This window comes from Carcharodon carcharias, chromosome 19, assembly GCF_017639515.1.
Source record: "Carcharodon carcharias isolate sCarCar2 chromosome 19, sCarCar2.pri, whole genome shotgun sequence".
In the NCBI taxonomy this organism is placed as follows: domain Eukaryota; kingdom Metazoa; phylum Chordata; class Chondrichthyes; order Lamniformes; family Lamnidae; genus Carcharodon; species Carcharodon carcharias.
In genome coordinates, this window is record NC_054485.1 from 74444829 (window position 1) to 74460041 (window position 15213).

Genomic DNA, 15213 nt, shown 5'->3' on the forward strand with positions numbered 1-15213 from the left:
TTGATGCTTGAGAGGTCTTCCTGATATATATTAATGACCAAGACCTTGGTGTACAGGGCACAAAATCAAAATTTGCACACAATATGAAACTTGGAAGTATTGTGAACTGTGAGGAGGATAGTGAGGAACTTCAAAAGGACACCAACAGGTTGGTGGAATGGGCGGACATGTGGCAGATGAAATTTAATGTAGAGAAGCGTGAAGTGGTGTATTTTGGTGGGAAGAAACAATATAAAATAAAGGAGCAGAGAAACCTGGGGGTATATGTGCAAAGTCACTGAAGGTGGTAGGATAGGTTGAGAGTGTGGTTAATAAAGCATATGGCATCCTGAGCTTCAATAGGGGCATAGAGTAAAAAAGCAAGGAAGTTATGTTAAACCTCTATAAAACACTGGTTCAGCTTGAGTATTGTGTCCAGTTCTGGGCATCACACTTTGGGAAGGATGTGAAGGCATTAGAGTGCAGAAAAAATTCACGAGATTTGTTCCAGGGATGAAGAAGTTCAGTTATGCAGATATATTGGAGAAGTTGGGACTGTTCTCCTTGGAGAACAGAAGGTTGAGATGAAATTTCATAGAGGTATTCAAAACCATGTGGGGTCTGGATAGAATAGATAGGGAGAAAATGTTCCCTTTGGTGGAACGATCAAGAACCAGAGGGCAACAGATTTATGTTAATTGGCAAAGAAGCAATGGAGACAGGAGGAAAATCTTTTCATACAGCGAGTAGTTAGGATCTGGAATGCAATGCCTGATAGTGTGGTGGAGGTATGTTCAATCGAGGCATTTAACAGGAAATTGTATTATCTGAAGACACCATGAAAGCTTTAACACAAATCTCACACTTTAAGGGTTTCACTTCCATGTAGCTGCCCTTTGTGTTCACAGAGCTTTTAACAGTTGCACCTTGGGTGTGAAGAAATCTTTAGAATTCCCTCCTTAAATTTCTCTGCATCTTTGTCTCTCTCTTCCCTCCTATAGAACCTTTCTTAAATCCCAACTGTTCGACCATATTTTTGGTCATCCCCTCCTAACATCTCCTTCTTTGTCTTGGTGTTAATTTTTCTCTGATGACGTCTCTATGAAACACTTTGGGATGTTTGACTATATTAAAGTGCTCTATAAATACAAGCTGTTGTCCTCTCACATTCCCCCCAATCCTCAAGGTACTGACCTGGAGTACAGACTATGGACATTGATTGGCCTCTAGTGCTCTGTTCAAGTGGCCATTCAGCATGTGCAGACCCGGACAGTGAATGTGAGACAAGGGAGACTGTCACAGCCGAGACACATCCTGCCCTCCCCCTGACTTCTCAGCTGGGGTCACAGAAGAAGGAACAGGATTCCTGGCTGATTCTCCCCCTCCATAGACCAAAGATGCTGAGGCTAGTTGAATTCCTGCCCCAGGAATGGCCCCTGCCCTGGATGCTTGTGCTGGTAGATCAGAAGCTGAAGCCTTTCTAACCACTGAGTACCTGTTTGCCTTCTTGGCCAGACTGAGAGCCAGTGAGTGACTTGTATCTGACACTGCACTGAAAGGATGGTGAGTTTGTATAGGAGCTTCTATAAACAGTGATGTCTTCTTCTGGTGATGTTTGGTGATCTGATCAAAGCTTAAATTGACTTTCTTGAAATGATTGGACTGATGGTAGGACAGTTTCGAGACAGACAATGCTGAGACAGACAGTGCTTTGGAACGACAGCTGCCCTGTGTGAGGAGTTGAGGGTAAACAACACAGACAACTCTCATTGTAATGGAAGCAAGTGACCTGACTTGAAGTCCATGTGGAGACGTTGGTGCATGGCGAAAGAGGAGTAGATGAAACAATCCTGTCACATGTCACACTGGAAGGGTTTGTCTCCTATGTGGGTTCACTGATGTTCCAGGAGGGCGGACTACTGTGTGAAGGCTTTACTACAGAACTCACACTGATAGGGTTTCTCCCCTATGTGAGTGTGTTGATGGACCAGGAAATATGCTAAGTGTGTGAAAACTTTGTCACAAACATTGCACCTGAAGAGTTTCCCCCACGTGTGAATCCTCTGCTGTCCCATGATGGTGAAGATGCACAAAAGCGTTATCATAAACCTCACATTTGAATGGTTACTCCCGTGTGGATTATCTGATGTTGCATAAGGCTCGATAACTGTGTGAAGGTTTTTTCACAAACCTCGCATGTGAACAGTTTCTTTCCTGTGTGAACACATTGGTGTCTCACCAGTTCCGATGATCGTGCAAAGCCCTTATTACACACCTCACACCTGAAGGGTTTCTCCCCTGTGTGAATCCTCTGGTGCATCAAAAGCCTCGAAGATGTTGCAAAAGCTTTATCGCAAACCTCGCACTTGAAGGGTTTCTCTCCTGTGTGGATTGTCTGATGTCTTGTGAGGCTCGATAATTGTGTGAAGGCTTTGTCACAAACCTCGCACATGAATGGTTTCTCCCCTGTATGAATGCGTTGGTGTACGCGGAGGTTCACTAAGTGCGAAAATGATTTGTTGCACACTTCGCATGTGAACGGTCGCTCCCCTGTGTGAATGCGTTGGTGTGCACGGAAACTTGATAACTGAGAGAATGATTTGTCGCACACCTCGCATGTGAATGGCTTCACTCCTGTGTGAATACCCTGGTGTTTGCAGAGGGTTGATGAGTATGAGAATGATTTATCGCAAACCTCACATGTGAATGGCTTTTCCCCTGTGTGAATGCGCTGGTGTGTGTGGAGATTCGATGACTGTGAGAATGATTTGTCACACATGTCACACTTGAATGGTTTCTCCCCTGTGTGAATCCTCTGATGTGTCAGGAGTTCAGAGGATTCAATAAATGACATCTCACAAACCTCACATCTGAAGGGTTTCTCCCCAGTATGAACACTCTGGTGCATCAGAAGCTTTGTAGATGTTGTGAAAGCTTTATCACAAACCTCACACTTGAAGGGTTTCTCCCCCGTGTGGATTCTCTGATGGACCAGGAGGCTTGATAACTGTGTGAAGGCTTTGTCACAATCTTTGCATGTGAACGGTTTCTCCCCTGTATGAATGCGTAGATGTACATGGAGGTTTGATGATTCCGTGAATGATTTCTGACACACCTCACATCTGAACGGCTTCTCCCCTGTGTGAATGCGTTGGTGTGCATGGAGGTTCGATGACCGCGAGAAGGATTTGTTGCACACCTCACATGTGAATGGTTTCTCCCCTGTGTGGATGCACTGATGTTTGAGGAGAATCCACGACCAGGGGAATGATTTCTCACACACCTCGCATGTGAATGGTTTCTCACCAGTGTGAATCCGTTGGTGTACACGGAAGGTTGATGACTGAGAGAATGCTTTGTTGCACATGTTGCACGTGAATGGCTTTTCCCCAGAGTGAGTGCGTTGGTGTGCGCGGAGGTGCCATGTGTCAGACAATGATTTCTCGCACACTTTACACTTGAAAGGCTTCTCCCCAGTGTGGATCCATTGGTGTCTCACGAGTGTCGAGAACTGTGTGAAGGCTCGGTCACACACTTCACATTTGAATGGTTTCTCTTCCATATAGCTGTTCAATCGATGCACCTTAGGAGATCTTATGAGCTTGTGGAGTCCTCCTCACACCTCACACTTGAACAGCCTCTCACCTCTAGGAATGAGTCAGTGGTTCAAGAGGCTCGAAGTATGATTGAAGCTCTCACCACACATGGAGCCCACTCACAGTCTTCCCAGCCTCACCCTGACCGATCACCCACAGTCGAACCTTCGGAAAGGTTGGTTCTGATGGAAGGCTCCACACTACTGACCAGTTTCAGATCTGATGATATGTCAAAGCTCCCCTGACCCGACCGATTTCCAGATGATGGATTCACTGCCCAACCATCTCTGTGTTTAGCAATGTTGCGAAATGATTGGATGTCTTCCCACAGTTTTGCAGTTGTTCCTTGGGTAATGGTCAGGATCTATCTGCGGTTTCTATCCTCTCTGTATTTTCTGGTGTAGTACGGTGCAATCCTTCTGCAAAAAACATGAAAAGGAAACATGATTTCCTCCAACTCCCTCTTCTCCTTTGCTGAAGGGACTGACTCCTCAGTTAGAGACTGTTCCACAGTTGGGCGGAGCGTAAAACGGGCTATCAATTCACTGTGAGCTCAAGTCATGCTGGTGAAGATCAGTTTTACACTTAGAGTATGTGCTTAACATAAAAAACACTCAGGAGTAATGTTAATTGAATGGAGATTTTAAAATTTCTCCCCTTGCCTTCCAAAATTACTTGAAGAAAACACACTGGGCAGGAAGTGCTAGAAGCTAAGGAAAATATTGCTTCAGTGTAGCTGATTGAAGGGTTCTGGTTTATCCTGGGAAATTAGATACACTGCAATCGCTCAGACTGCACATCCCAAATTCAGCTATCAGTCACAGCACTGGGCAAAACTATCAAATCCAAGCCCAGGCTTTTAGGAAAGGCTGAGGCCTTCAGGTAAAATCTTTGAAGAAGGCATTAAAAAACATTTCAATAACTGTGTCTCTAGGTATGACAGCCGAATTGCTATGGTGCTGGATTAACTACCCAGAGATTGAGAGTTCAATTCCAACCACGGAACGTTACACACATAGAATTACAGTGCAGTGGGCATTCGGCCCAATTGGTCTATGCTGGTGTTTTTGCTTTACACGAGCCCCCTCTCACCCACTCTTCATCTCACCCTATCAATATATCCTTATTCTCCTTTCTCCCTCATGTGCTTACCTAGTTTCCTCTGAAAGACACCTGTGCTATTCACCTCAACCACTCCATGTTGTGAAACTGAATTTAATAACTTTTGGAATTTGTGGAATAGAATTAAATAAAAACATGAAAACTTTCAGGTTGTCCTCAAAACCCAAATACTGTCCTTCAGGGAAGGGAACCAGTTACAACTGCCTGGTCTGGTCTACAGGTGAATCTTTGCAAGATCATTAACAAAATTTGACACAGAGGCACAGAAGGTACAGATGACCAAAAACGAGGTTCAAGGGATAGATTTTAAGGAGTGCTTTGCAGGAGAAAAGAGAGGTAGAGAGATGGAGATGCTCTGGGAAGGAATTCCGAGGCTAAGGTCCCAGGCAGCTGAAGGCCTGACCATCAATGGTGAAGCAATTAAAATTCAGGTTGCTCAACAGTTTGGAATTGGAGCAGTGCAGAAATCCTGAAGAGTTGTGAGGAGATGACAGAGATAGGGAGGGGTAAGGCCATGGAGGGATTTGAAAATAAGGATGTGAATTTTAAATTCGAGGTGTTGCTTGACCAGAAGCCAATGTAGATCAGTAAGCCCATGGGTGATTGGGGAATGGGTCTTGGTGTCAGTTAGGACATGGGCAGCAGACTTTTGGAGGAGCTCAAGTTTACAGCGCAAGATGTGAGAGCAGCCAGGAGATCATTGGAATAGTTGAGTCTAGAGTCTACAAAGGTATCGATGAGGGTTTCAACAGCAGATGAGCTGAGTCAGGACGTCACTGGTCTCTCCTGTGAGTGGAGCTTGCAGCTCTTCCTATGCACAGTGTCCCCGTTCCTGACCAACATGGGGAAATGACAGTGAGAGCCAAGGATGGTAACGGAGAACCCTTCATAGAATCATACAGAATCACAGACTAGTACGTCACAAAAAGGAGTGGCAGTGCTGCACTGTCAGAGGTGTCGTCTTTCAGATGAGATCTCAAACGAGGCCCCTTCTGCTCTCTCTACGTGGGTGTAAAAGATCCCATGGCACTATTAAGAACAGGTTATCTCTGGAGTCCTCACCAACATTAATCCTTCAATCAACATTAATAAAATAAATTATCACATTGCTGTTTGTGGGAGCTTGCTGTGCACACAATGGTTGCCACATTTCCTACATTATAACAGTGACCACACTTCAAAAGTATTTCATTGACTGTTAAGAGCTTTGGGACATCTGGTGGTCATGAAAGTCTCACCATAAATGCAAGTCTTTTTATTTATTTTCTGAGGAGGTTACAGAGACAAGGAGGTGAGAGATCTTGGAGAGATTTGAATAGACAGGAAACATCCAGATCCCAACACACAGACAGAACTGACTATTCACAGTCCACAGGATAATAACCAGCTCCCAACACACACACACAGAACTCAACAATAGGAAATCAGTAAGAATCTTCAGACACTCTGCACCTCCCAGATAATTACACCTCACCTTCTCTGATTCAGTAATGACCCATCAACAAAACTCAGACTGTAAATCAGAAGGGAAATGCTTCCAATAAACACACTCAATATCCAACACAGAGCTCCAGTCAAACAGTTCAGCACAAGGCACCCAGTAAACAGCTCACAACAAAAACAGAATTACCTGGAAAAACTCAGCAGGTCTGGCAGCATCGGCGGAGAAGAAAAGAGTTGACGTTTCGAGTCCTCATGACCCTTCGACAGAACTTGAGTTCGAGTCCAAGAAAGAGTTGAAATATAAGCTGGTTTAAGGTGTGTGTGTGGGCGCGGAGAGATAGAGAGAGAGAGAGGTGGGGGGCTGTGGTTGTAGGGACAAACAAGCAGTGATAGAAGCAGATCATCAAAAGATGTCAATGACAATAGTACAATAGAACACATAGGTGTTATCTAAACGAATGTGCTAATTAAGAATGGATGGTAGGGCACTCAAGGTATAGCTCTAGTGGGGTTTTTTTTTTAATTTATTTTTTTTAATAATGGAAATAGGTGGGAAAAGGAAAATCTTTATAATTTATTGGAGAAAAAAGGAAGGGGGAAACAGAAAGGGGGTGGGGATGGGGGAGGGAGCTCACGACCTAAAGTTGTTGAATTCAATATTCAGTCCGTAAACAGCTCTCTCAGCTGGATCTTCTCACACAGCATAAGGGGCATTTCCACACCTGAGTCCCCACAGGATAGTAAGACTGCCTGAACATTAGTGTGGATATTATGCAATATAATTATTATAAATTCTGTTCCTTCACTCACCATCTCCTCACTTGGTTTTCAGTCCCTACAGGAAGTGAACCAGTTGTGGAAGAGGAAGAGGAGAGAATGGGCAGAGTGGGTGGGCTCTCTGATTGATGTCTCTCACAGCCAATCCAAATATTTCTGGAGCAACATGAGTTTCCTGAAGCTTGGGAAACTGACCGGTGAAATGGAGGCGACTTTGAGCAGCAGATCAGGTGGAGATTTAAACTTGTCATTGTCCCATCTGAATAAAACCTCACTTATTGCAGCTGCTGTCTCAGTCCCCCCAGTAAACGTTTAACAGAGATTTCTAGTGTGGGAATAGCATTCTTCATCCTCGGAGGCTTTCAAACTGACATCAGTGTGGGATGTGTAGCCTCCGATGTGTTTGACAGCAGATCAGAAGAGGAAGACCCACAGCATCCAAGACAGCGATGACGTGCAGTGGTGGGATCAGCACTTGCACAGGAGAGAAGAGGGGTGCAGGAGAAAGGGGGGCACAAGAGAAAGGGGAGGGCACGGGAGAGATGGGGGCACAGGAGAGAGGGGGGATGGGAGAGGGAGAATGGGAGATATGGGGGCATGGGATAAAGAGGGCACAGGAGAGAGAGCACAGGAGAGGTGGGCATGGGAAAGATGGGGCATGGGAGAAAGAGGGCACAGGAAACAGGAGGCACAGGAGAGGTGGTCATGGGAAAGATTGGGCATGGGAGAGCACGGGCACTGGAGAGAGGGGGGCATGGGAGAGAGGAAGGGTGCGGGAGAGAGGGGGGGATGGGAGATAGGGGGGCATGGGAGAGAGGGGGCGCGGGTGAGAGGGGGGCACGGGAGAGAGGGGGACAGAGGAGAAAGGGGAGCAGAGGAGAAGGGGAGGCAGAAGTGGGTGGGGGCACAAGAGAGATAGAGAGGGGTCAGAGGAGACAGGGGTACAGGAAAGTGGGACACAGGAGACAGATGGGCGTGGGAGGAGCAACAGAGCAGAGAGTGGGAGGCGAGATTGAGCCAGTGCTTTGTGAGTGACTCTGTTACTCAGTGAGAGAGTCTGACTTGAGGAGTGAATTTGAAAGCAATACTGTGAGAGTAGCTTTGACTTGGAGATTCATTCCAGAGTGACGAACTCTGTGAAAAAAAATAAGGGACAGTTACACCATGGGACCATGTGGGAGGTGGGCCTGTGCTAGTGAGAATGAGATAGGGCAGCGCTGGTGAAAACAGGGGTCGGCGGATTGCGTTGCTAAACAAGAGCTGAGTGCAGCAATCATGCTCTCTGGCAAAAGGAAGAGCCATCCAAAGTCCAAGCTAGTTTCTGATGAAATGCCATCTCGAGCAGAATGTTAACTCTGTTTCTCTCCACTGATGCTGTATTATGACACGGCCAATGGCAACGGCTGAGTTGTTCAAATCCCAGAGGAAACTTGAAACAGCTGTCATAACCCATTTTTCGCAATTTGTATGTTTTGACATGCAGGCTTTGAATTCAGTAGTAATAAGACCACTGAGTCTCAAAAGGGCTTTTATAAAACTAAATTAAACTTTTATTAATACAAGAAAGATTATAAACACATACATACATCTATAAAATTATTACTATAATAACTACAAAAATCCCCTAATTAATCTGACTCTCAGTTACGCCCCCATTAAGGCAACAGTAAATCTCATAGATTTAAAGAGACACCTGGCAGAGCACAACCTGGACAGTCACATTCAAAATGAATTTCTTTCAGCTCTGGGTCCTTGCAGACAGACTTGAAGTTTACAGGCTGGAGGCTTCTCACACTTAATGGATTTTAAAATGCACACACAATATACTTTCTCCTTTATACATATCCTTCTCTTTGAGTGTAAATTTTCCATTGTATCACTAGGCTTTTAATTTTACCTCTTCTAACAATATCATTTGATTCCACCAATTTTATCAGTAAGCAAAAAAAACACATTGCTTGGCATCTTCTGGATAGGTGCAAGATTTCACCAATTCTTTTGAACAGTTTATTTAAAAATGTAAATTGCCCCCTTGACACCTATGTTTCTAAACTTCCCCATGTTTATCAATTACCATTTCTAACCTACTTCTTTCTATACATCAAAGCCTCTAGACCAGCTGGCTTTAATCCAGTTGAGACACACACATATACACATAGATACAGACACCACTAAACATTATTTTAAAAAATAATTTCCAATAACATTATAGACTTTAATCTCTTCATGACATGCTGCCTGACCTGCTGAGTATTTCAAGCAGTTTTTTAAAATTCTGGTTTTAAAAGCACAGAAACAAACCATTTGGCCCATCTGCTTTCAACCAGAGCTTGTGTCCAGTCAGTGGGACTGTTATCGCTTGGCCCACTTTTGCCTCTTCAGTTGTAAACAGAGAATCTCCTGCAACGGTTAATCTTCCCACCCCCATCGCTCTGGAGTCTGACCAAGGGTCTATCGTCTGCCCTCACCTATTTCTCATTCTCATGCTGCCCCTGTGTAAAACCATCTGATGACCTGATGTCAGATTCATAGAGGGTCTCTAAGGACCTAAGATAAAAGCAAAATTCTGCAGATGCTGGAAATCTGAAACAAAAAAGGAAAATGCTGGAAAAACTCAGCAGGTCTGACAGCATCTGTGGAGAGAGAAACAGAGTTGGCGTCTCGAGTCCATGTGACCCTTCTTCAAAGCTACGTAGCTCTCAAGAAGGAGGAGGGATGGGGGGTGAAGGAGGGGAGGTAAGGGAGGGGGGTGGGTGTGAAGGAGGGGGTACGGGGGATGAAAGAGGGTTGATGGGGGGGGTGAGGGGGTAAAGGGGGTCAAACGGCTGTGATCCTGGTTCCAGCCGCCAGGGGCTGGGATTTACAGGTGCGCACCTCCAATTCCAAACCCGCCACTTGATAGTTGCACTGTCTCGCGCTTTCTCAGATTCGAACTCCCAAACACTTGGCGTCAACTGCCGCTGCGCGCATCAGAACTACAAGCCCAATCAGGCACCGTGGCCAGTTCTCCCTCTCTCATCCCCACACCCAACCATGACCGATTCCATAGTGCCACTCTCAACGGATAGGCACCCAGGCCCCATGCAGTGTAGGTAATGTAGTTCTGAGCAGATGAGAGAGCATCTCCAAAGCGCCTGCGCAGAACCGGGAGATGCAGGGTTGCTGAAAAGTCTCACCCTTCATCTCTGATTGGCTGCCCTATCTGATTGACATGTACATAGTGGGCGAGATTGCAATGTGTTTCAATCCTTGATTGGCTGTGAGAGACGTCAATCAGAAAGCCCACCCACTCTGCCCATTCTCTCCTCTTCCTCAGCTGCTTCACTTGCTGTAGGGATTGAAAACCAAGTGAGGAGATGGTGAGTGAAGGAGCAGAATTTATACAAATTGCATCGCATAATATCCTCACTAATGTTCAGGATTGAATATCCAGTGTGAAGGAAGATTCTTGTGATGTATAGTCTCTGGATAGTGTCCTGGTGGTGGAGGGAGTGGGTACTGAGTCTAATGGTAGCGGCTCTGATTAGGAGACCGGCTGTGTTCCTGATCCTGTCGGGACTTTTCGGTGTTGTAGATGTTCCCATCCATGTGAGTGGTGAATATTCCATCACACTCCTGACTTGAGCCTTCTTGACAGTGGGGAGGATTTGAGTGACCTGTTGGGGGGGGGGCAGGGGGAGAGAGTTCTCCCAGCACCTCAGGAAGAGGCTAGGTTTGATCATCCACTCACTATTTTTAGCTGTAGGTACTTTAACATTGTGTCTTGCACTCGTGTACCGGGCTCCAACATAGTTGAAAATGAAGGTTTCCATGGAGCCGCATTTTCCTGTTACTTGACTGGTTGTCCACAACTCTCGATGAGACATTACAGGATGACAGAGCTTTTCCCTGAACTGTTGGTTGTGGCTATGTTTAGCTCTGTTTACTTCCAGCTACTCTTGGTCTTTAGCCTGCATGTAGCCCTCTAATCCATTCACTTGGTTTAAATCTGGATACTAAACTATGCCAAATGATGCTCTTGACATGTCTATCTACTGGTTTGATGATAATCATGGAATGAGATCTGTGCCGGGCTGTGAGATTGTGGTGGAATACAATCCTGCTGCTGCTGATGGCTCACTGCACCTCATGGATTCCCTGTTTTGGGATCTGTCCTTAGTCTACTTCCCTAGTGATGATTAACATGGTGATGTACACATTCATCAGTTGGGAGAGGAGTGTTAGTTTTCCTGAACTTGTTTAACCTGAAGCCATGAGACTCCATGGAATCAATATTGAGACTTCCCCACCTGCCAGTGGGTACCCAGGGATGGTGATGGAGGAGTCTGGGATGTTTCCAGATTGATGCGATTCAATGAGTATCACTGCTACTTGACTAGTCTGTGGGGCAGCTCTCCTCACTTGGTTACTTGTCCTCAGACCTTGGTAGGAGAGACTTTACAGGTTTCACTGGGCTGAGATCACCTTAATCTTATTCTGACACAATGCCAGGATTGTCCTGATCTATCTGATTTTCCTCTTATTATTGGACTTTGTAGTGATTGTTTACTTGGCCCGTTCAGAGGCAATTAAGAGTCAATCTTGTTGTGTAGGACTGGAGTCACATGTAGACCAGACCAGTTGTAGCAGGTCCCCTTCCCTGAAGGACAATATTTGGGTTTTTAGGCCAACTTGAAAGTTTTCATGTTTAGTTTTGATTCTATTCAGCAAATTTCAATTTGTTTTCAAATTTGTTTGCACAACGTGGAATGCCTGACATGAACAGCAGAGATGTCTTTCAGGGGAAACAAGATAAGCACATGAGGGAGCAAGGAACGAAGGATATGCTGATAGGGTTAGAAGAGGCTCATGTGAAGCATAAACACCATCATGGACCTATTGGCTGAATGGCCTGTTTCTGCACTGTAATTCTATGCACCATACTACACCAGAGAATACAGCGAGGATAAACACCGCAGATAGATCCTGACCATCACCCAAGGAACAACTGCACAACTGTGGGAAGACATCCAGTCCCTTCGCAGCATTGCTCAATATAGAGAAGGTTGGGCAGTGAAACAATCATCTGCAAATCAGTTGGGTCAGGGAACTTTGACATATCAGATCTGAAACTGGTCAGTGGTGTGGAGCCTTCCATTGGAACCAACCTTTCCGAAGGTTCATCTGTGGGCGATCAGTCAGGGTAAGACTGGAAAGAAGTGTGAATGGACTTCAAGTGTGGAAAAAGCTTCATTCGTTCATCGAGCCTCATGAACCACTGACTCATTCAAGGAGCAAGGCTATTAAAGTGTGAGGTGGGCTCCACAGGTTCTTAAGGTCTCCTAACACGCAAAGTACATCTGCTATAACTTTTAACCCAACGGGAGCTACATGGAAGAAAAAGCGTTCTTGTGTGACGTTTGTCAGATGGCTTTCACCCAATCCTCCGATCTCCTAATTCACCAGAGGATTCATACAGGAGAGAAGACCTTCAATTGTGAGGTGCACAAACAAGCCTTCGCATATTCATCAACCTTTGTGAGACATCGACGTATTCACACTGGATAGAAGCCATTCAAATGTGAGGTTTGTATCAAAAATTATCCACTACCATCAGCCATGGTATATCATTGGCATGTTCACACAGTGGAGAAGCCATTCTTGGGTGGATTATGAGACAAATCATTCTGAATTCATCGCAAAAGCTCATGTTCCAAAATATGCACACTGGAGAGAAACTCTGCGAACACCACTGAAAACCAGATTATCTGGTCATTGTCACATTGCTGTTTCTTGGAGCTTGCTGTGCACAAATTTCAGTGTGTGTGACAAATAATTCTTATACTCATGGTACCTGTACATGCCCCAACACATTCATATGGGTGAGAAGCTTTTCATGTGCAAGGTATGCACCAAATCATGCTCAAATTCATCAACACTGCACAAACATCAGCACACTCGTGCAGAGAAGAAACCATATCAGTGTGAGTTCTGTAATAAAGCCTCCACCCGGTTGGCAGACCTCCTGGAACATCAGCAAGCCCACATGGGAGATAAACCCTTCCAGGGATGTTACACCTACTTCTCTTCTTGCCATAAATCACCTTCTTGAACAGCTGCAGCCATGTGTTGTAGGAAAATCCTCAGTGCTGTCAGGCAGGGAGTTCTAGGATTTTGAACCAGCAACAGAGAAGGAATGACGTTATAGTTCCAAGTCAGGATGATGTGTGACTTGGAGGGGAACTTGCAGGTGGTGGTGTTCCCATGCACCTGCTGTCCTTGCCCTTCTCAGTGGTTTGGAAGGTGCTGTTGTAGGAGCCTTGGTGATTTGCTGAAGTGCATCTTGTAGATGGTACACCCTGCTGCCACTGTACGTCAGTGGTGGAGAGGGTTGGTGAATGGGGTGCCAGTTAAGAGGGCTGCTTTGCCCTGGATGGTGTCCAGCTTCTTGAATGTAGTTGGAGTTGTATTCATCCATGGAAGTGGAGAATACTCCATCAATCCTGACTTGTGTCTTGTAGATGGTGGACAGTCTTTGGGGAGTCAGGAGGTGAGTCACTTGCCGCAAAATTCCCAGCCTCTGACCTGCTCTTGTAGCCACAGTATTTATATGGCAGGTCCAGTTCAGTTTCTGGTTAATGGTAACCCCAGATGTTGATAATGGGGAATTCAGCAATGGTGATGCCATCAAATGCCATGGGGAAATGGTTGGATTCTCTCTTGTTGGAGATGGTCATTGCCTGGCATTTGTGTGGCTCGAATGTTACTTGCCATCTATCAGGCCTAAGTTGAATGTGGTCCAGGTCCTGCTGCCTATGGACACAGAATGCTTCAGTATCTGAGGAGTTGTGATTGGTTGAAGCTAGGTCACCTGTTTCCAATGCACTGAGTTGTCTGTGTTGTTTACCCTCCAGTGCTCATACAGGAAAGCTGTCATTCCAAAGCACTGTCTGTCTCAGCAGAGTTTGTCTCAAACCTCTCCCATCATCAGTCCGATCGTTTCACAGCGGCCAATTTAACCTTTGACCAGATCGCCAAACATCACCAAAAGCAGGTATCAATATGCATAGAAGCTCCTGCTTATGCACAAGAGGGAAATACCTAAATAGGTTCTGCAGCATGATTTATCTCTTCTTGAATTTCTTTTTCCTCCAAACCTCTATGATGAGTTCATGGAGTCTTGATGTGAACAGAAGTTCACCAGCTTTGAAGACCTCAGCTAGAATACCATCAGGACCACATGCTTTGTTGTTTTTCATCTGTTTGTTTGTTTCAGCTCTCCCATTGATGGTGACTCACCCATGGATTCTACCATCGCAATGGGGGATTGACTGGAGGATTTCAGCTGCCACTGTAGACTTATGGTTGAGGAGTTGTTGAATACGTTCTTTCTAGTGTTAACAGATGGAATTGTCATCCTTAAGAAGAGAAACATCATCCTGTGAATGGAGGGGATTTTGTCCATTTGACCTCAGTCTATGGATGGCCCTGATGACTTCCAAAGCACTGTCTGTTTCAGCAGTGTCGCTAATGACTTCTGAAAAGTTTTGCATGTCTTGATGATCAGCATATTCTTGGATCTTCCAGGCTTTGTCTTCCCATCAGGTGTCCTTTATCTTCCAGATTTGTCTTTGCGCGTTTGCCTTGAGATGTTGAAATGCTGCTTTCTTGAGGTGTGACCATGGGTTGTTCTGCCAGGCAATGAAGGCTGATTGTTTTTGTTCCAGGAGGTCACATATTTGATAGTCATATTCGTCAGGTCCTGGTGATGAAAATGCTCAAATCCAATAGGTCAGGGCACAGGAGTTTAGTCCTGCTGACTTTGTTTAATCCCACTGTTCAGGCATTGAGTTGGATGTGGGAAGATTTCGCAGACTGGGTCTACCTTTCCGACTCTTAGAACAACCAATGTAAATGAACAGGCTTTGAATGATAGTGGAAAAGGGAATAGCAAGAAGCAGAGAGCAGATTCTCTCCAAGGGGATCAAGAAGACAGTGTAGAAGATGGTGTGAGTCAAAAACTCAGATGTTTGCAGCACAGAAGGAGGCCATTCGGTCAGTCAACAACGATCTGACTGCACTAATGCCATTTTCCAGCGCTTGGCCCACAGCTCAGGAGGCTATGGCAATGCAAGTGAAAATCTAAATACTTCTTGAATGTTACGAGAGTTTATGACTCAACCACCCTTTCAGGCAGACTCCCACCACCCTCTGGGTGAAAACATTTCTCATCAACTCCCCTCTTAGTATTCTACCTCTTACCTTAAATCTATGCCCCTGGTTATTGACCCCTCTACTAATGGAAAAAGTGCCTTCC

General features: G+C 45.3%; 1 protein-coding gene across 1 annotated transcript in view; it reads right to left on the bottom strand.

Moving 5' to 3' along the window:
- LOC121291236 (zinc finger protein 271-like) overlaps window positions 1-14313 on the bottom strand; it is a 40717-nt gene extending 26404 nt beyond the window's left edge. The window contains exons 1-2 of the mRNA XM_041212313.1: window positions 14196-14313; window positions 2094-3591 (exon numbers count right to left, since the gene is read on the bottom strand). Of these exons, the coding sequence (XP_041068247.1) occupies window positions 2094-3591; window positions 14196-14313 (1616 nt within the window). The remainder of the gene's footprint in view (window positions 1-2093; window positions 3592-14195) is intronic.
- Window positions 14314-15213: the final 900 nt, after the last annotated feature.